The following is a 16,206-nucleotide window of genomic DNA, read 5'->3' on the forward strand; positions in this document are numbered from 1 at the left end:
AAACTGTGGTGCCAGCTCAGGTGCCAAAATGTTACTGTAAAATTGCATTTTCTTAAAATTTATATATATAAAAAAAAAAGGCAAATTTTACAGTAAAATTTGTTTTTACTATAAAAACAGCAAAAAAATAATTCAATTTGCACTAATACACTGACAAATCTACAGTTGTTCATTTGCAGTAAAAAAAAAAAAAAAAGGTGCCACAATTTTACTGTAAAATTCCAGTATTTTTTATTCACAGTAAGAAAACGAATGTAAATTTTACTGTAATAAACTACGGTGCCGTTTTGGCATTTACGGTAATACGCCTAAAAATCTACACTCGTTGATTTGCGGTAAAAAACAACAACAACAAAACTGGCAGCTCATGTGCCAAAATTTTACAGTAAAATTGCAGTTTTTTTATTTATAGTAAAAAAACAAATGTAAATTTTGCAGTAAAATTCTGGCAACTGAGCTGCCTTTTTTTTTTTTTTTTACCATAAAAACAGCAGTACTGTTTTTCCATTTACAGTAATACACTGAAAAATCTACAGTTGTTGATTTGCGTTAAAAAATAAAAATAAACTGGCAGCTCAGGTGCCAAAATTTTACTGTAAAATTGCAGTATTTTTTATTTACAGTAAAAAACAAATGTAAATTTTACAGTAAAATTATTGCAACTGAGCTGCCTTTTTTTAACCATAAAAACAGCAGTACTGTTTTTTCATTTACAGTAACACACTGAAAAATCTACAGTTGTTGATTTGCGTTAAAAAATAAAAATAAACTGGCAGCTCAGGTGCCAAAATTTTACTGTAAAATTGCAGTATTTTTTATTTACAGTAAAAAACAAATGTAAATTTTACAGTAAAATTATTGCAACTGAGCTGCCTTTTTTTAACCATAAAAACAGCAGTACTGTTTTTTCATTTACAGTAACACACTGAAAAATCTACAGCTGTTGATGTGCTGTAAAAAAAAAAAAAAAAAGGCAGCTCTTGTGCCAAATTTTACTGTAAAATTGCAGTATTTTTTATTTAAAGTAAAAAATATATATATACATTTTACAGTAACATTCTGCCTTTTTTTTTGTTTTGTTAACCATAAAAACAGAAATACTGTTTTTCCATTTACAGTAATGCAGTTTTTTTTATTTATAGTAAAAATAAAAAATAAAGTATATTTTACAGTAAAGTTTTGGCAACTGAGTTGACTTTTTTACCATACAAACAACAGTACTGAAATATCTACAGTTGTTGATTTGCTGTAAAAAAAAAAAAAAAACAACAACAAAAACTGGCAGCTCAGGTTCCAAAATTTTTCTGTAAAATTCCAGTATTTTTTATTTATAGTATAAAAAAATATTATTTTACAGTAAAATTCTGGCAACTGAGCTGCCTTTTTTTTTTTTTTTTTTTTTTTTTACCATAAAAACGGCAGTACTGTTTTTTCCATGTACAGTAATACACCGAAAAATCTACAGTTGTTATTTTTTAGGGTAAAAGTAGCAATATATTTCATGGTAAAATTGTGACATTTATTGTGGTTTTTACAGCATTTTTCTCTAAATGAAAAAAACAGTACTTTTTTTTACTGTAATAAACTGTGGTGCCGTTTTGGCATTTACAGTAATACACCGAAAAATCTACACTTGTTGATTTGCGGTAAAAAGAACAAAAAAAACTGGCAGATCGGGTGCCAAAATTTGACTGTAAAATTGCAGGTTTTTTTTTATATTTACAGTAAAAAAAATAAAAGTACATTTTACAGTAAAATTCTTGCAACTGAGCTGCCTTTTTTTTTTGTTACCATAAAAACAGCAGTACTGTTTTTCCATTTACAGTAATACACTGAAAAATCTATAGTTGTTGATTTGGCGGTAAAGAAAAAACAAACAAAAAAACTGGCAGCTCAGGTGCCAAAATGTTACTGTAAAATTGCATTTTTATTTATTTATAGTAATAAAAAAAAAAAAGTATATTTTACAGTAAAGTTTTGGCAACTGAGTTGACTTTTTTTTACCATACAAACAGCAGTACTGAAATATCTACAGTTGTTGATTTGCTGTAAAAAAAAAAAACAACAACAACAAAAACTGGCAGCTCAGTTTCCAAAATGTTACTGTAAAATGCCAGTATTTTTTATTTATAGCAAAACATTTGTTTTCAATTTTACAGTAAAATTCTGGCAACTGAGCTGCCTTTTTTTTTTTTTTTTTTTTTTACCATAAAAATGGCAGTACTATTTTTTCCATGTACAGTAATACACCGAAAAATCTACAGTTGTTATTTTTAGGGTAAAAGTAGCAATATATTTCATGGTAAAATTGTGACATTTATTGTGGTTTTTACAGCATTTTTCTCTAAATGAAAAAAACAGTACTTTTTTTTACTGTAATAAACTGTGGTGCCGTTTTGGCATTTACAGTAATACACCGAAAAATCTACACTTGTTGATTTGCGGTAAAAAAAACCAAAAAAAACTGGCAGCTCGGGTGCCAAAATTTGACTGTAAAATTGCAGGGTTTTTTTTATATTTACAGTAAAAAAAAATAAAAGTACATTTTACAGTAAAATTCTTGCAACTGAGCTGCCTTTTTTTTTTGTTACCATAAAAACAGCAGTACTGTTTTTCCATTTACAGTAATACACTGAAAAATCTATAGTTGTTGATTTGGCGGTAAAGAAAAAACAAACAAAAAAACTGGCAGCTCAAAATGTTACTGTAAAATTGCAGTTTTTTTAATTTATAGTAAAAAAAAAAAAAGAGTATACTTTACAGTAAAGTTTTGGTAACTGAGTTGAATTTTTTACCATACAAACAGCAGTACTGAAATATCTACAGTTGTTGATTTGCTGTAAAAAAAAACAACAACAAAAACTGGCAGCTCAGGTTCCAAAATTTTTCTGTAAAATTCCAGTATTTTTTATTTATAGTAAAAAAAAAAAAAGTATTTTACAGTAAAATTCTGGCAACTGAGCTGCCTTTTTTTTTTTTTTTTTTACCATAAAAATGGCAGTACTGTTTTTTCCATGTACAGGAATACACCGAAAAATCTACAGTTGTTATTTTTTAGGGTAAAAGTAGCAATATATTTCATGGTAAAATTGTGACATTTACTGTGGTTTTTACAGCATTTTTCTCTAAATGAAAAAAATAGTATTTTTTTTTACTGTAATAAACTGTGGTGCCGTTTTGGCATTTACAGTAATACACCGAAAAATCTACACTTGTTGATTTGCGGTAAAAAAAACAAAAAAAACAAAAAAAAACTGGCAGCTCGGGTGCCAAAATTTGACTGTAAAATTGCAGGGTTTTTTTATATTTACAGTAAAAAAAAAAAAAACTACATTTTACAGTAACATTCTTGCAACTGAGCTTCCTTTTTTTTTTGTTACCATAAAATTAGCAGTACTGTTTTTCCATTTACAGTAATACACTGAAAAATCTATAGTTATTGATTTGGCGGTAAAGAAAAAACAAACAAAAAAACTGGCAGCTCAGGTGCCAAAATGTTACCGTAAAATTGCAGTTTTTTTTATTTATAGTAAAAAAAAAAAAAAAGTATATTTTACAGTAAAGTTTTGGCAACTGAGTTGACTTTTTTTTTTACCATACAAACAGCAGTACTGAAATATCTACAGTTGTTGATTTGCTGTAAAAAAAACCCAACAATAACTGGCAGCTCAGGTTCCAAAATTTTTCTGTAAAATTCCAGTATTTTTTATTTATAGTAAAAAAAATAAAATATTTTACAATAAAATTCTGGCAACTGAGCTGCCTTTTTATTTTTTTTTATTTTTTTTTTTACCATAAAAACGGCAGTACTGTTTTTTCCATGTACAGGAATACACCGGAAAATCTACAGTTGTTATTTTTAGGGTAAAAGTAGCAATATATTTCATGGTAAAATTGTGACATTTATTGTGGTTTTTACAGCATTTTTCTCTAAATGAAAAAAACAGTACTTTTTTTTACTGTAATAAACTGTGGTGCCGTTTTGGCATTTACAGTAATAAAATCTACACTTGTTGATTTGCGGTAAAAAAACAAACAAAAAAAACAAAAAAACTGGCAGCTCGGGTGCCAAAATTTGACTGTAAAATTGCAGGGTTTTTTTTATATTTACAGTAAAAAAAAAAAAAAAGTACATTTTACAGTAAAATTCTTGCAACTGAGCTGCCTTTTTAAAAAAAAATTTACCATAAAAACAGCAGTACTGTTTACAGTAATATACACTACATTTTGAGGTGAAATTATTGCAACTTACCATATTTTTTATTACATTTTAGTTTGAAAAAAATCTACTAATAAAATGCATAAAAACATTGTGTAATAATAGTATTCACTGTTAAACGGCCCTCAGTGAAAACCACTTAGACTTTGCAACTCTATGGCACACAGGAAAGTCAACAAAGGTGTAAAAAAAAAACCAAGCACAATTAAAAACAAGTGCGTCCATTTAAGTGAAAAAAATCATCAGACTAAACTGTAGTTATCAGTCAGCGCCACCTTAAATGCCTGCAGTCAGCGCCACTTCACAGGCCTTCCTTCATGAGGGAGCAGCTGTGAATGCCATTACAACACTTCCTGTGTCCATCACGTTATTATTCCAGTGGCTGCATTCAAACCAAGCATCCCAATGATGGAAACATAAAAACAGTATTTCTTCTCCAGGGACAATACGATAGCATTTTCCTATGAGTGGGATAATTGTGCCTGCAGACCCACATGCTGGTGGCAGCATCATGCTGTGGGGTTGCATGAGTGCTACCGGAAATGCCAAAACAAGAATTCCAACATGGACTGCAATTTTCTGAAGCCAGTTTAACACCATGATAAGGGACTACTGTTGTCCCGATACCAATATTTTGGTACGGGTACTTTTCTAAATAAAGGGGTCCACAAAAATGTCATTATTGGCTTTATTTTAACAAAAAATCTTACTGTACATGAAACATATGTTTATTATTGCAATTTAGTCCTTAAATAAAATAGTGAACATACTAGACAACTTGTCTTTTAGTAGTAAGTAAACAAACAAAGACTCCTAATTAGTCTGCTGACATATGCAGTAACATATTGTGTCATTTATCTACCTATTATTTTGTACACATTATGAGGGACAAACTGTAAAAAATAGATTATTAATGTACTTGTTCATTTACTGTTAATATCTGCTTATTTTCTGTTTTAACATGTTCTATCTACACTTCTGTTAAAATGTAATAATCACTGATTCTTCTCTTCTTTGATACTTTACATTAGTTTTGGATGATACCACAAATTTAGGTATCGATCCGATACCAAGTAGTTACAGGATCATACATTGGTCATATTCAAAGTACTCATGTGTCCAGGGACAAATTTACCGAGTTTATAAACATAATATACATTTTTAAAAAATGAAAATAGATTTTGTGATCCTAAAAAATATGGATGTAATCATAGTAGTATCGACGAGATACGCTCCTGTACTTGATATCATTACAGTGGATGTCAGGTGTAGATCCATATATATATACTTATATATATATATATATATATATATATATATATATATATATATATATATATATATATATATATATATATATATATATATATAAGTATATATATACATACATATATATATATATATATATATATATATATATATATATATATATATATATATATATATATATATATACATATATATATATATATATATATATATATATATATATATATATATATATATATATATATGTATTTATAATGTAGTAACAGACACCTTCATAACAAGATGTAATATGTACAATATACACACTGCAAGTATATATATAATGTAGTAACAGACACTTTCATAACAATATGTAAAATTTACACACTGCAAGTATATATATATATAATGTAGTAACAGACACTTCCATAACAACATGTAATATGTACAATATACACACTGCAAGTATACATATAATGTAGTAACTGACACCTTCATAACAATATGTAATATGTACAATATACACACTGCAAGTATATATATAATGTAGTAACAGACACCTTCATAACAACATGTAATATGTACAATATACACACTGCAAGTATATATATATATATATATATATATATATATATATATATATATATATATATATATATATATATATATATATATATATATATATATACCGTAATTTCCGGACTATAAGCCGCTACTTTTTCCCCTCGTTCTGGTCCCTGCGGCTTATACAAGGGTGCGGCTTATTTACGGCCTGTTCTTCTCCGACACCGACGAAGAGGATTTGGGTGGTTTTAGTACGCAGGAGGAAGACGATGACACAATGATTAAAGACTGACTTTTCATATACCGGTAGGCTGGTTATTTTGATAACGTACAGGCGAGCACTTTGTATTACTTTGCACCGTTGTATTATTTGTACTCTGCACGAATGCTGTTCGCCATGTCAAAGATGTGAGAGTTTGATTGAATGATTGAAAGATTTATTGTTAATAAATGGGACGCTTTGCGTTCCCAAACAGTCATCTCTGTCCCGACAATCCCCTCCGTGGTAGCAGGAACCCCTATATACTACGCTAATTACACATCAAAACCCTGCGGCTTATAGTCGGGTGCGGCTTATATATGGAGCAATCTGTATTTTCCCCTAAATTTAGCTGGTGCGGCTTATAGTCAGGTGCGGCTTATAGTCCGGAAATTACGGTATATATATATATATATATATATATATATATATATATATATATATATATATATATATATATATATATATATAATGTAGTAACAGACACCTTCGTAACAATATGTAATATGTACAATATACACACTGCAAATATATATATAATGTAGTAACAGACACCTTCATAACAATATGTAATATGTAAAATATACACACTGCAAGTATATATATAATGTAGTAATAGACACCTTCATAACAATATGTAATATGTACAATATACACACTGCAAGTATATATATAATGTAGTAACAGACACCTTCATAACAATATGTAATATGTACAATATACACACTGCAAGTATATATATAATGTAGTAATAGACACCCTCATAACGATATGTAATGTGTACAATATTTACAGTATTTTGGTCATTTTAAGCAATACCGGAACCTATTTCCTCAGCACATTTATGTCCGTTCCCATAGCAACGCACGTACGACTTCCGGCAACAAAGGATGCGTGTTTCGTAATCATGGCAGACTTGGCTACGGACAACGAAGTTGGCTATTTTTTGGACAAATGAGGATTCACAACCTGATCTTTTTGAAGCTGAATATACGGAGGATGAACTCCTGGTTACAGAACAGAGGGTGAAACTACGGAGCCAAGATTGTGACTTCGGTGTACCTTAACGGTGCCAACGTGGAACTAGAAACGTCCAAGGCCGGCTGGACCAAACGGACAACTGTGCATCGAGTATTATGTATACCCACTATAATGTATATGGTATACCCATATAAGTAAGTACGGCACACTTAAAATCCTTCCATTTTCTCAAAAATCGACAGTGCGCCTTATAACCCGGTGCACATTATGTAAGTAATTCTAGTTGTGCTTACCGACCTCGAAGCAATTTTATTTGCTACATGGTGTAATGACACGTGTGATCAGTAGACGGCAGTCACACATAAGAGAGATATGTGGACTGCTCAGTTGACGTCAGCGGATTATCCATATATGGTCAAGGTTTACCCAAAAGGCTTTGTTGAAACGAAACTCAGTTGACAGTAAAAAGTGGTTGGGTATGACTTTAAAGCATAACCAAGCATGCATCACTATAGCTCTTGTCTCAAAGTAGGTGTACTGTCAACACCTGTCACATCACACCCTGACTTATTTGGACTTTTTTGCTGTTTTCCTGTGTGTAGTGTTATAGTTCTTGTCTTGCGCTCCTATTTTGGTGGCTTTTTCTCTTTTTTGGGTATTTTCCTGTAGCAATTTCATGTCTTCCTTCGAGCGATATTTCCCGCATCTACTTTGTTTTAGCAATCAAGAATATTTCAGTTGTTTTTTATCCTTCTTTGTGGGGGACATTGTTGATTGTCATGTCAATGTTCGGATGTACATTGTGGACGCCGTCTTTGCTCCACAGTAAGTCTTTGCTGTCGTCCAGCATTCTGTTTTTGTTGACTTTGTAGCCAGTTCAGTTTTAGTTTTGTTCTGCATAGCCTTCCCTAAGCTTCAATGCCTTTTCTTAGGGGCACTCACCTTTTGTTTATTTTTGGTTTAAGCATTAGACGCATGTATTAAGCATGTATTGTCTTTGTGTTATGATGTAAAGGAGAGGTGGTTGTATTGTACAATAAGTTTGTGTCAATGAAAGGGCATTTTATGACTTTTCTTAACTTTTCACCCATCACTGCGGTCCTCTCCAAGGTTTCTCAAAGTCTCCCTACTAACCCACCAGTGCCTCCATGGAAATGCCCCCCCTCTACCTCAAAGAACTACTCACCCCCAAATCCTCCACACGACACCTCCGCTCCTGACAGGCGTTTAACCTCCTCCAACCTCCGAGGACAAAGCTACGAACAATGGGAGACCGGGCTTTCTGCTCCGCCGCTCCCAGTCTGTGGAACGATCTCCCTGACCACCTGAGGGCACCACAGACTGTGGATGCTTTTTTTTTTTTTTTTTTTTTAGATATATGCATACTAGTTTTAGCTATTTGGCTGGTCTTTTTATTTTTATTATTTTTATTTATTTTTGATCATCGTTTTATTTTTTTAAATTTTTTTATATATATATATATATTTTTTTTCTTTTTTTTTTTCATTTATTTTTAATTTTTAATTTTAATTTTATTTTTTTAAAACACTGTAGCTCTTTGAGGTTGTTTACTCAATGTAAAGTGCTTTTTACAAATAAAATCTATTATTATTATTAGAGATGTCGGATAATTATCGGCAGGTATATGCGTTAAAATGTAATATCGGAAATTATCGGTATCGTTTTTTTTATTATCGTATCGTTTTTATTTTTTTTATTTTTATTTTTTTAAATTAAATCAACATAAAAAACCCAAGATACACTTACAATTAGTGCACCAACCCAAAAAACCTCCCTCCCCCATTTACACTCATTCACACAAAAGGGTTGTTTCTTTCTGTTATTAATATTCTGGTTCCTACATTATATATCAATATATATCAATACAGTCTGCAAGGGATACAGTCCGTAAGCACACATGCTTGTGCGTGCTGCTGGTCCACTAATAGTACTAACCTTTAACAGTTAATTTTACTCATTTTCATTAATTACCAGTTTCTATGTAACTGTTTTTATATTGTTTTACTTTCTTTTTTATTCAAGAAAATGTTTTTAATTTATTTATCTTATTTTATTTGATTCATTTTTTTTTTTTAAAGTACCTTATCTTCACCATACCTGGTTGTCCAAATTAGGCATAATAATGTGTTAATTCCACGACTGCATATATCGGTTGATATCGGTATCGGTAATTAAAGAGTTGGACAATATCGGAATATCGGATATCGGCAAAAAGCCATTATCGGACATCCCTAATTATTATTCTCATAGTCATTCACATTGACATCCCACTGGGTTGTGAGTTTTTCCTTGCCTTTATGTGGGCTCTGAACCGAGGATGTCGTTGTGGTTTGTGCAGCCCTTTGAGACACTTGTGATTTAGGGCTATATATATATAAACATTGATTGATTGATTGATTGATTGATTGAAAAACACTGAAGTAGACCACAAGGAAGTCTTTTACATTTAGAAAAAAAAAATCATATTAATATGACTCCTTTAATGTGCCTTTTGTATGAAAAAAGACCTGACTAGACCCGCTCGTCGGCAGTGCGACTTATAATCCGGTGGGCCCTATGGTCCGGAGAATATGGTACAGCAGTAATTTGGAAAAAATTCTAATGAAAACAGTTCTGTCCTCTAGGGGGAGCATTACAGGATATAAATAGTCTTCATTTGAAGGGACAATGCACAGAAACATTAAGGTCAAAGACAGATATTTTCTGTACCAGATTATAGCTAAATAGCTCATTTCCATCTGCAGTCCATGGCTACCTAAATTAAAGAGATGCAAAAATCATGCAATAAAAATATGACAAATGTAATGTAATCAAATTAAGAAAAGTCATAAAATGCCCTTTCATGGACACATACTTAATATACGATATACAACCACCTCTCCTTTACCTCATAACACATGGACAATACATGCTCTTGTTCACATCTGTCATCATTTGTAAAAAAAACAAACATGATTTTAACAGACACACCTCAAAATTTACAACAAAAATGTTGTCATGGATGAATATAATACACATTAAGTTGATGTGTCAAACATAGTGGCCGCCTTATTGACCGTGTGAGCAGCATTGATTTCTCCAAAGCCACTTTTCAACTTCAATCTGTTAATTAAGAACCAGTGCTTGATGGATGAATGGATGTTTTGTAACTCCCTAAAGTAATAAATACCACATTGAAAATGACACACAGACACACCTTTGCAAGTAACTGCAACCAGAAGATTGCCTCATTAACGAGGCTGTGGTGAAACATGCCAAATGTTCCAAAAGAACCAGAAGTGAGTCACACTCCGATAGACAACCACAGTGTGTGAGCACCAAAACAGGAATGTCCATCTACTCCCTTTCAGGTCTGTGTTCCACTCTTTTTCTCAAACCAACGCAAAAACCCTTTCGCGGCCAAGCGACACTGCCGGCACGCACACGCCGACGTGACGTCAGACGTTTGCGCTGCCTCAAACGTGCACAATTCCAGCCTGGACCTTCCCGATATCATCATGGAGATGCTCGACTAAAACCACAAAGCCGAATCGACTTTTGTGAATTTTTCTAGACATTTTTAACACAAAACACATCACTTTTGTTGACATTTGTACTCCTTGTGCGTGTCATCGATCATACTTTACCTGCATGAGTGGCAGTGAAGTGCAGGAGTAAAAAAGCCACTAAGGGTATCGTCCTCTTCCCTAAAAAGTGCTCCATCTTCCCAAAGTCTTGGGACTCTCTCCCCTTTCCTCAACTGCAAAAGTTCCAGAAGTTGCAGGAACTAAGCAGCCATGCATGTGTAGTAAAAAGTCAAATTATTAAAAAAATATATATATTTACAAATGGCCAGTGGATTCTTTCACTAGCTGTTTTTTTTGGGTGTTGTGGTGTCTCTTCACGATCCTCTCAGAGACTTCTCATTCAGTTTCTCCTCCTCGCCATCACTCCCTCCTCCTCCTCCTCCTCCTCCTCCACACCCCTCCCATAAGGTGGGTGTGTAGAGGAGCGGTCCAAGCTCCAGAGGAAGACCCCCCCCCCCCTGTCATAAATCACCTTTATTACCGGATAATTTGTTAGGTCTCACTTCTTTAGGGACGGTCATTATCCACAGTATTGATCACCTTTGCTAATCCGCTCTGCTATTTGGGCGGCTAAAAAGCGTGGCATTTGCTCTGTAATTTGAAGGAGTTGCAGTAATTCCACAGATGCTTGCAAGGCAGCTGTCAAAAGTGAACAATATACTGCATTGTAGAGGCTTTTTTTTTTTTAATCATCTGCCATCTAAAACTGAGCCTCATATTCATCTCTGAGCCCAATAGCTCAATGCAGCTTGGTTGACCTCGGCGAGTGATGCCGCCGCAGGCTGAATCCACTCGGCTTAAAGGTCAGAACATTTGGTGCATTTGTGTGTCAACAACACCCGGCGAGAAGCATTAGCGAAAACAATGCAGTTTGCACACGCCCTCCTGTTTTAGAAAGAGTGGTCGCATGTCCAACTTTCTCATGTTGATAAAAGTTAACATGTTAAAAACACACTTCACAGTATTGGAATATTGCCTGGTTATTACATGTAATATGATATATATGAAAAATGTGCAACTCAATACACAGTAAGATGCGAAACTACATTAATGTTGTGCATCGAAGAAGAACTAGATGAGGCAATTCCTGAAAGAATTGCGTGTGAATGCTCCAATGCTGAAGTTGAACTGAAACCCTGGAATTTTTTTAGAATTGTTGAAGTAGAGCACACAATTCCCAAACAGGCTGAATATTTAGAAGTTGGAACAGTTTGAATCGGATGAAAAATGTTGAAGAATGTCCCATTGATGTCAATGGGAATTTCCCCCAAATTTGGGAATTTCGAGAAAAGCAGGATTTTTTTTGAAAATGGTAAACAACTTCAATGGTCTGAATGAATTGAAATAGTTGGTGTTGGAATTTTTCAAATCGGTGGAGAAATGTTGAAGTAGTAACATGTTGAATTGAGAAATGGTATGACGAAATTCCTGGAATTTCGGGAAAACTGGGAATTTTTCCAGTTCAGAAGACAACTTAATTTTTTGTCCTGAATAAGAGGAATGTTTTGACTGTGAAACGGTTGAAATGCGTTGAAAAATGTGGAAGGAGTAGTCGCCAGAAAAAAGGGTGTTCTGGAAAATCCTGGATTTTTTTTTTAACTTGGAAAAAGGGTAGTTTGAATTTCCAGGATGGTGGAATGTGTTGAAGGTGGAATTGTTTGAAAAATGTGGAAATGGTGGAAGTTTGAAAAATGGCCAATTCATTTTGAATGGGAAAAATGTCCCGGAAAACCTGGAATTCTGGGAAGTCTGGGAATTTTTGGGGAAAAAAAGGGAAAGCCCGTGAAAAGTTTGAAGTTGGAACGGTTTGAATCGGGTGAAAAATGTGGAAGGTAGAGCGTGCCAAAATCTGGAGAAGAAGAAGATGAAGTTGAAGAAGTTTAATAACTAGATGTGGCAATTCCTGAAGGAATTGCGTGTGAATGCTCCAATGCTGAAGTTGAACTGAAATCCTGGAATTTTTTTAGAATTGTTGAAGTAGAGCACACAATTCCCAAACAGGCTGAATATTTTGAAGTTGGAACAATTTGAATCGGATGAAAAATGTTGAAGAATGTCCCATTGATGTCAATGGGAATTTCCCCCAAATTTGGGAATTTCGAGAAAAGCAGGAATTTTTTTGAAAATGGTAAACAACTTCAATGGTCTGAATGAGTTGAAATAGTTGGTGTTGGAATTTTTCAAATCGGTGGAGAAATGTTGAAGTAGTAACATGTTGAATTGAGAAATGGTATGACGAAATTCCTGGAATTTCGGGAAAACGGGGAATTTTTCCAGTTCAGAAGACAACTTCATTTTTTGTCCCGAATAAGAGGAATGTTTTGACTGTGAAACGGTTGAAATGCGTTGAAAAATGTGGAAGGTGTAGTCGCCAGAAAAAAGGGTGTTCTGGAAAATCCTGGAATTTTTTTTTAACTTGGAAAAAGGGTAGTTTGAATTTCCAGGATGGTGAATGTGTTGAAGGTGGAATTGTTTAAAAAATGTGGAAATGGTGAAAGTTTGAAAAATGGCCAATTAATTTTGAATGGGAAAAATGTCCCGGTAAACCTGGAATTCTGGGAAGTCTGGGAATTTTTGGGGAAAAAAAGGGAAAGCCCGTGAAAAGTTTGAAGTTGGAACGGTTTGAATCGAGTGAAAAATGTGGAAGGTAGAGCGCGCCAAAATCTGGACAAGAAGAAGATGAAGTTGAAGAAGTTCAATAACTAGATGTGGCAATTCCTGAAGGAATTGCGTGTGAATGCTCCAATGCTGAAGTTGAACTAAAATCCTGGAATTTTTTAAAAATTGTTGAAGTCGAGCACTCAATTCCCAAACAGGCTGAATATTTTGAAGTTGGAACAATTTGAATCAGATGAAAAATGTGGGAGTTGTGGATCTTTGAAGAATGTCCCATTGATTTCAATGGGAATGTCCCCAACATTTAGGAATTTCAGGAAAAGCGGGAATTTTAAAAAAAAAATCGGAAAAAATAACTTGAATGAGTTGAAATGGTTGGTGTTGAATTTTTCAAATCGGTCGAGAAATTTTGAAGGAGTAACATGTTGAATTGAGAAATGGTATTACGGAATTCCTGGAATTTTGGGAAAACTGGGAATTTTTCCAGTAAAAAAAACACCTTAGTTTTTTGTCCTAATTAAGAGGAATGTTTTGACGGTAGAATGGTTGAAGTGGGTTGAAAAATGTGGAAGGAGTAGTCGCCAGAAAAAAGGGTGGAAATAGGGCTTTGGAAAAGCAGGAATTCTGGAAAATCCTGGACATTTTTTTAACTCAGAAAAAGGATAGTTTGAATTTCCAGGATGGGGGAATGTGTTGAAAGTGGAATGGTTTAAATCGGTTGAAAAATGTGGAAATGGTGGAAGTTTAAAAAAATGGCCAATTCATTTTCCGGAAAACCTGGAATTCTGGGAAATCTGGGAATTTTTGGAATTTGTCAAGGGAAAGCCCGCGATTCCCGAATAGGTTAAACAGTTTGAAGTTGGAACGGTTTGAATCGGTTGAAAAATGTGGAAGGTAGAGCGCGCCAAAATCTGGAGAAGAAGAAGAAGAAGTTGAATAAATAGATGAATTTTGGTGTGAATGTTTTGGAGCATTCACACAATTATATTATGATGCATATAAAGCCTTTAAGTACAGTACAGGCCAACAGTTTGGACACACCTTCTCCTCATTCAATGTGTTTTCTTCATTTTCATGACTTGTCACTGAAGGCATCAAAACTATGAATGAACACATGTGGGTCAAGACTGTGTTAGAATAATCATGTATATATATTATCACACAACTTTATGCTTAAGGGCCGTTGCTATAATTATTATCTGTATTTTTGTATCTGTGCAAAGTCTCTATCAGTGTTGTGTCCAGACTCGGCCTGCTGACTGCCAAGGACGAACATCGGGTACCGGGACGCAGACAAAGCAGAGACGGGGCGATAGCACCAGCGTCAATACATTTGCATTTTTGTATAATCATATATTGTGTCTAACTGGAGTTGTCGAGATTACCCCCTTCCCTCAGCGGCAGCTTCAGTGATGTAACAGGGACCTTCCGAATAAATACAGGAAGCACGCGGGCTGGACTTTTAGAACGTAGTTTGGATCTGTAACTAGAGTATAGCCCAAAACACGTGTCTCCTCATCTGTCTCTGCATGATTCCTTGCTTCTCGTCTGTTTTAATAGATGTCATCGGTGTTTGAACCTGACACTGTTGGAAAACCATTTCTCTTGAAGCTCATCCAGAGAATGCCAAGAGTGTGCAAAGCAGTAATCAGAGCAAAGAGTGGCTATTTTGAAGAAACTAGAATATAAAACATGTTTTTCAGTTATTTCCCCTTTTTTTAGTTAAGTACATAACTCCACATGTGTTCATTCATAGTTTTGATGTGACAATCTACAATGTAAATCAGGGGTCACCAACGCGGTGCCCGCGGGCACCAGGTAGCCCGTAAGGACCAGATGAGTCGCCCGCTGGCCTGTTCTAAAAATAGCTCAAATAGCAGCACTTACCAGTGAGCTGCCTCTATTTTTTAAATTGTATTTATTTACTAGCGAGCTGGTCTCGCTTTGCCCGACATTTTTAATTCTAAGAGAGACAAAACTCAAATAGAGTTTGAAAATCCATGAAAATATTTTAAAGACTTGGTCTTCACTTGTTTAAATAAATTAATACATTTATTTACTTTGCTTCTTATAACTTTCAGAAAGACAATTTTAGAGAAAAAATACAACCCTAAAAATGATTTTAGGATTTTTAAACACATATACCTTTTTACCTTTTAAATTCCTTCCTCTTCTTTCCTGACAATTTAAATCAATGTTCAAGTAAATGTATTTTTTTATTGTAAAGAATAATAAATACATTTCAATTTAATTCTTCATTTTAGCTTCTGTTTTTTCGACGAAGAATATTTGTGAAATATTTCTTCAATTTTACTATGATTCAAATTCAAAACAATTATTCTGGCAAATCTACAAAATCTGTAGAATCAAATTTAAATCTTATTTCAAAGTCTTTTGAATTTCTTTTAAAATTTTTGTTATGGAAAATCTAGAAGAAATAATGTTTTGTCTTTGTTAGAAATATAGCTTGGTCCAATTTGTTATATATTCTAACAAAGTGTGGATTGGATTTTAACCTATTTAAAACATGTCATCAAAATTCAAAAATTAATCTTAATCAGGAAAAATTACTTATGATGTTCCAAAAATTATTTTTTTAATTTTTTCAAAAAGATTCGAATTAGCTAGTTTTTCTCTTCTTTTTTTCGGTTGAATTTTGAATTTTAAAGAGTCGAAATTGAAGATGAACTATGTTTCAAAATTTAATTGTCATTTTTTTTCATGTTTTCTCC

At 33.4% G+C, this 16,206-nt stretch overlaps 1 protein-coding gene across 1 annotated transcript in view; it reads right to left on the reverse strand.

The window, feature by feature from the left end:
- The window catches only part of LOC133634991 (collagen alpha-1(XI) chain-like), a 277,932-nt gene extending 266,767 nt beyond the window's left edge, over positions 1 to 11,165 (reverse strand). Inside the window, exon 1 of the mRNA XM_062027654.1 lies at positions 10,919 to 11,165. Within this exon, the coding sequence (XP_061883638.1) occupies positions 10,919 to 10,994 (76 nt within the window). The 5' untranslated portion in view covers positions 10,995 to 11,165. The remainder of the gene's footprint in view (positions 1 to 10,918) is intronic.
- Positions 11,166 to 16,206: the final 5,041 nt, after the last annotated feature.

This window comes from Entelurus aequoreus, linkage group LG19 (genome assembly GCF_033978785.1).
Source record: "Entelurus aequoreus isolate RoL-2023_Sb linkage group LG19, RoL_Eaeq_v1.1, whole genome shotgun sequence".
NCBI classification, from domain to species: Eukaryota; Metazoa; Chordata; class Actinopteri; order Syngnathiformes; family Syngnathidae; genus Entelurus; species Entelurus aequoreus.